Source organism: Akebia trifoliata, chromosome 2 (genome assembly GCF_017979445.1).
Source record: "Akebia trifoliata isolate Shusen 1 chromosome 2, ASM1797944v1, whole genome shotgun sequence".
In the NCBI taxonomy this organism is placed as follows: domain Eukaryota; kingdom Viridiplantae; phylum Streptophyta; class Magnoliopsida; order Ranunculales; family Lardizabalaceae; genus Akebia; species Akebia trifoliata.
In genome coordinates, this window is record NC_141376.1 from 7,555,805 (window position 1) to 7,561,809 (window position 6,005).

General features: G+C 35.4%; 1 protein-coding gene across 1 annotated transcript; it reads right to left on the reverse strand.

Moving 5' to 3' along the window:
* Window positions 1–4,262: 4,262 nt before the first annotated feature.
* On the reverse strand, window positions 4,263–5,057 carry LOC147409245 (complex 1 protein, LYR family protein). The gene is made up of 2 exons (XM_086426910.1): window positions 4,697–5,057; window positions 4,263–4,581 (listed from the first exon to the last, which is right to left on the reverse strand). The coding sequence occupies exons 1-2, from the start codon at window positions 4,889–4,891 to the stop codon at window positions 4,528–4,530; spliced, it is 249 nt and encodes an 82-aa protein (XP_086283036.1). The 5' UTR covers window positions 4,892–5,057; the 3' UTR covers window positions 4,263–4,527.
* Window positions 5,058–6,005: the final 948 nt, after the last annotated feature.

Genomic DNA, 6,005 nt, shown 5'->3' on the forward strand with positions numbered 1-6,005 from the left:
AATCCCTTATTTTTCTTTTTTTTTTTTAATTTTATTTATTTTTATTTAACTGCATCATCTTCTAAAATAACACTAAAGAAATCAACGAGATTATCTTGGGAGCAAATCTTCTATAGTACTTAATTCTTGTAGTGGTACTTTTCAGCTGGTTGAGATAGCATCACATTAGTAGGAAAAAATACATCAAGCCTTAAGATTGATGGTTTAGATCAAATGTAAAAGAAAAGAAGATATTAAAATAAATAAATTAATTAATAATTAAATTAAACATGATTCAAGGCTTTGAAATTGGACGGTCATGGGAGTTCCAAAATTAAATGGGTAGATATTATTGTGCGGTTGACATGACGCTCTATCAACCGTTCAAAAGGTACTTCAGCGTACTACATGAAATAAGTACCGTAAAGGATTTGTTCCTTATTATCTCACCCCTAATCTTACTTTATTTATATTTAAAACTTATATTTTTAAAATAGAATTATTAAAAGCCAAATTGTCATATATATATTTTTTTAATGTTTGTTTGTCCCTTGAGATTGTGATTGTTTGAAAGATTAATGGAGTGACCTCACTCACTAGGGGATACACGGGGGACATCTTGACATGGTGATGCGCATGCCCATACATGCATTTTCTCTGAAATACTAGTAAAACACAATTACAGATATGCGGCCCACAATGTCAAGGTGTCTCCCGCTAAGGCTAAGGTCACTCTAGCATGACTCTTGTGGAAAATAGAAAAAAAAGTTAAAGATACACCTCAACCATGATAGACACTTTTCTTGTAAAATACTATGGGACACTAGTTATCTTTTATGCTTCATCTACAAAACAAAAAAAACTTTACCACGCCTTATTATGAGTGGTATTTTTATCTTTTCACCATAAATACTATTTTAATGATGTTGGATATTGTGTTTCCAACATTATTAGACAATATAATTATCTTTATATAGTCAATGCTCAATCTTTTAAAAAAAGATAATAGTCTTGTTATTTAAAAATTAATTCTTTTCTCAATTTTTTTCTCCCCAAATTGGAGGAAAAGAAATGTTATAATTAATAAAAACACTGAAAATTACAACTCTAGTCTTTTTTTTTTCTCTACAAACTTAAGATTTTATATTGTTAAATCAAAGATAGAAAGAAACTGAATTTCTTCTCTCTTTCTTTTCTTTTAATGAGTTTCTTTTCTCTTCATTTTTCTCAATCCAAACAAAGCATTAATCTCTAATTAGAAGAAGAAAAAAAAAAAAAAAATCATCCTTCACTGACTTCGTTGGACACTGCATTTAATAACATTTTACTGTCACGGTAGAGTACAGACGTAGATTTCTTTCCTCAAGAGACAAGTTAAAAAACCAACGATTCTCTTGCACTGCCAATGTAAGCGCAGTGTTAAGTCAGTCCAGCATTTTCCTTAGAATACCCTTGATTTTTCTCTCAAAAATCTATTACCTTAAAGCTCTTTAGATAGCCTATCGGATAAATTATTTTTAATTTATTCAATCTCATCTTCAATCCATCAATTTCAACCTCACTTTTGATTCATAACTGTTGATTTATCAATAGTATGTTTTGTTCAAGTGATTAGACTATTCATCCTCTAGATCCTGTGTTTCTTGATTTTATTAATGTTGTAGTGTTGGTACAATTGATTCTAACTAATTTTGGAAAATACTTATTTATATGACAAAAGTTACAAAATAGATTGCAGTAAAAGATAAAGGGTATTCTGTTTATCTAAATTCTCAGAAAAGATATAAATGCAGGAAATTTGATTAAATAGATGGATGAACAAATTATAGTCTGCTACTTCATTCACAGAAAAAATCAAAGTCCATCCGATCTTAGAAAAACCGAAAGAAAGAAATCACAAAAACAAACAGATTAAACTAGCACCCAAGAAATTGAGGTTAGTTGTGGACGGTCCAATTTAAAATCCATATATCCTAGGGTTAATATATGTATGCCAGAAATAAAAGAAAAAACCCAATTATTTCTTAAAAATCTATGGAGAATTACACCATGCTAGAAATAGAAGAAAATCCCAAAATATATCCAATTGATTTTGAAGTCTTTTATTTTACAAAATATTAATAGATTCAACCAACTAATACATATATCTCTTGATAATTAATATTAGGAGGTGGGAGATTTTTACACCATTTGCCAACCCGATTCACCCGGCTTGGACCAGCATTGTACCAAAATACATCTTATTTTTAAGAATAATGATTTTTTGACGCCCCCCCTAGTCCCCCATCACAGAATCATAGATCATTTACCTCGGGATATGCATAATCATAAGTATTTTCTTGTGTAAATGATCTACAGTTCTATGATGAGGGCGTCAGATTATCACGACTCTATTTTTAATACCCACTCCTCTACAAATTCATGGGGAGCAAACACAACAGAGGTGATTGGGAAATATGAATTGAATTGTGAATGTAAGTCTCTCAAGAAACTAACGAATGGAGAATCGGAGCACCCATTCGTCTGACCTAGTAAGGATTAATACGTTGCGTATCTTGGTAGTTAGGTAAATTGTTGAAAAGAGAGCTGTGATGGGACATCTGAGGGAGAAGACACTAAAGGTAGAAATTATATTGTTTTTAGAATTCCACTCTGTGATAGGGAAGAATATTGGTGGTTTGAGGATCAGAAGGTTAGAGATGACTAATCTGGCTCTCTTGGGCAAGTGGCTTTGGAGGTTCGGGGTGGAAAGGGGTAGCCTATGGAGACAAGTCATAGTGGCGAAATTTGGATCAGATGCTTTTGGGTGGGAGAGTGGGACACTTACAACCCCTCTTGGGTGTGGCTTGTGGAAAAACATTGTTAAGGTTCTTCCGCTATTCAAGGTGAGAACGAAATTCAAAGTGGGAAAAGGTGATAGGGTGCGATTCTGGGAAGATAATTGGTGTGGGACTCGATCTCTTAGGGAGGAATTCCCGTCCCTTTATTCCATTTCCTCCAAGAAAGGCTTACTAGTTGACAACTTTAGAAGAGTTGTGCATTGGGAGTGGACGTGGGATTTCGATTTTAGGAGATTTATAGCCAATACATTTTCAAACCGCTTAGATCTTGGGAGAGAGGATGAGAGAATTTGGAAGGATAGCAAGGATGGGAGGTTCACAATCAAGTCTTTATACCAATCGCTTTGTAGCTCTGAGGACCCCCTTTTCCCCCATAAAGCCATTTGGGGCCCTAAGGTTCCTACAAAGGTTGCTTTCTTTACTTGGACAGAGGCTCTTGGGAGGATTCAAACGTTTGATTTCTTAATAAGGAGAGGTGTGTGTGGGGTTAATGGTTGCTTGTTGTGCTTGAGAGCGGGAGAATCAGCGGATCACATACTAATCCATTGAAGGTTTACTTCGAAGATTTGGAAACACTTCTTAAGTTTGTTCGGGGTTTCAGCTTGCTCATTGGAAACGATCAAGGATCTCTTTGCTTCTTGGTCCTTCATTGGTGAGCAATTCTTAGGTGTGACGAGGTTTCTGTAGAGTTTCACCCCGTTTGCAATCTATTGGACCATTTGGAAAGAGCGAAATAGTCGTACTTTCCATGGGTTGGCAAAGGATTGTAAGGAAATTATTTTGTCCATTTTGGGCCTTTTCTATTGGTCAAAGGTTTCCAAGGGCTTTAGGAGTCTTCTTCAAGGACTTCATAAGCAATTGGGATAGGGTATGTAGTTTAGTTATTGAGTAGCTCTCTTTGTTTCGGTTTTTGCTGGGTTGGTCACATCGGCTGGCCTTGCTATTTTAATGAAATTCATACTTATCAAAAGAAAAATAATATTCCTTTCTGTGACATGGATCATAATAATCAAAGCCATATGCTGAACAAATCAAATCATGTTCCTCAAATCAATTATGTCTAAAATCATGTCTTTTGGGACAATATCTCAAATGTCCTACACAGATTGAAAAATCTTGACTTTAAGTACCCATAAAGTTTTTCAATCCTCAATTGTGAACTCCCATAACTATAATGCTAACAAGCCATGTAGATGTAGATACTGTTCCTAGCCTTTTAAACAAAAAAAGAAGATTAGTTCGAAGGAGAGCTAACATTGGTCTATCTTGGAGGAAGGCCAATCTCGGCCACGGTGGTTCGTCTTGTTCACTAACTATCAAGATGACTTGGGTGTATCATCTTGGTGTGGTGTTGGACAGTTTTCAAAAACCATATTGTATATACTGAACCTTTAACTTGTGTCCAAGTGATTGAAGTAAATGTAATACAGCAAACAAAAGAACTTAGCATAATTTGGTGAGGCTACATTGAAAACGAAAAAGACGGAGATGTTCTAGAACATCCAACTCAGCATAATTTATGTAATATTTGTAACATAAAGAGAGACCAAGACAACTTCAAGTCTTCAATCCATCGCACACAAGTCTCACGTAAATAACATCTACATCACCACTCTATCTATTATGCTGGAAATAATAAGAAAAACAAAATCGACAACTTCCTTTATTGGGGAATACTAACAAGCACTTGGCACGCAAAATATGGTTGTCAGTTGGTGCATATCTCCTTTAGTTTGTCTGCTGCGGATTGATCCACAGAATACTGCAAAGTGAAGAGGAAGAAGAGAGAGAAAGAGAGTGAATATGTGTGTTAGATGGAGAGTTGTGGAATTATATGTTGGTGAGAGAGAGGGAAGATGAGAAAGAAGAGAGGCCACCTTGTTGAGAACCCAAGTGGCATGAACGTAGGCCCTATTGAAGAGCTCTTCAAGGGACTGCACATCATTGGCGTCTACTTCTCTGTAGTTGACGAAGTTCTCTCTAAGGTATTTGGAGTAGTAAGGTCTAGTGTCCTTGGGCAAATGCCTCACCAGCCTCAACATCGCCCCGTATGCCCTTAACGCTCTCTCCATGTTTCTTGAATAAATTCAAGTAAAGCGTAGAATTGTTGTTCGCTCGCTCCACGTTGTGGCACGATGACTTCGTTGTTTGTGGGCGTTTGGCTCAGGGCTGTAACCTGGGCAGGTTGGAGAGTTGACCCAGGCTCAAAGTAAGTGGCAAAGCCCTCAGCCATGGTTTTAAATGTGGTCCGAATCCGAGATGACTCGTCCCATGAACGGGTCGGATAGGCAATGCGTCTCACATGTGCGAAATCTCACAAGACAAACGAGATGACTTGGATGATATATTTGAAAATCTCTTTTTAGGTCTGTAAAACTCGTTCGAGTCATCTAAGATTTTGTATATTTTAATTAAAATAATTAAATTTATTTAAAATTTAAATATTTATTATATAAATGAAATATGATTTAATGATTAAAATTCTTCTAATCTATTTGATTTTATAATAATAAAATTATAATTATTTTATATGAATAAATAATTGTAAAACGATTTTAATGATTTATCTCTCAAAACTAATTGACTCAGCTGAGACAACTCGGTCTTGTTCATGAATGAGAAGAGATATCAAAACGAGTTTTAAAACCATGCCCTTAGCCTGAGCATTGAAACTAAACTCATTAACCCAAAGTGTTGTTACAAGGGACCACTCTAAATCTCAACTCGGTCTCATTCCAAAGTGTTGGTTTACAACCTAAAATGCTAACTATGGTGCATGGACCACTCTTACTAAAGTTACATCACTTTATAGCCTATATTTCATTCTAGATTGCAGAATCTACCCCATAATGGTTTCCTGTGGAATCAAACTTGAATGGAGATGAGAAGAGTAAGATAGCTCTTAGGGATTGGTATAGGTTTTGTTAAGTTATGTCTTCTACTCTTGATTGGTGATTTTGAACTATGTATCAGGCAAATATGTTGGTCGAGCTCCCCGATGAGCTCTGGGGGGGCAGCACCCCCAGGCCAAAATATAATGGAAAAAAAAAAAAAAAAAAAAAACCATTAACCGCATCATTAGAGAGATATAGGAGGTAGATGAAGATTTTAATTTTATTCTTCGATTGGTCAATATAATAAAATTATCACTTTCGTTGTGAACATAGATCAATTCTGACCGAACCA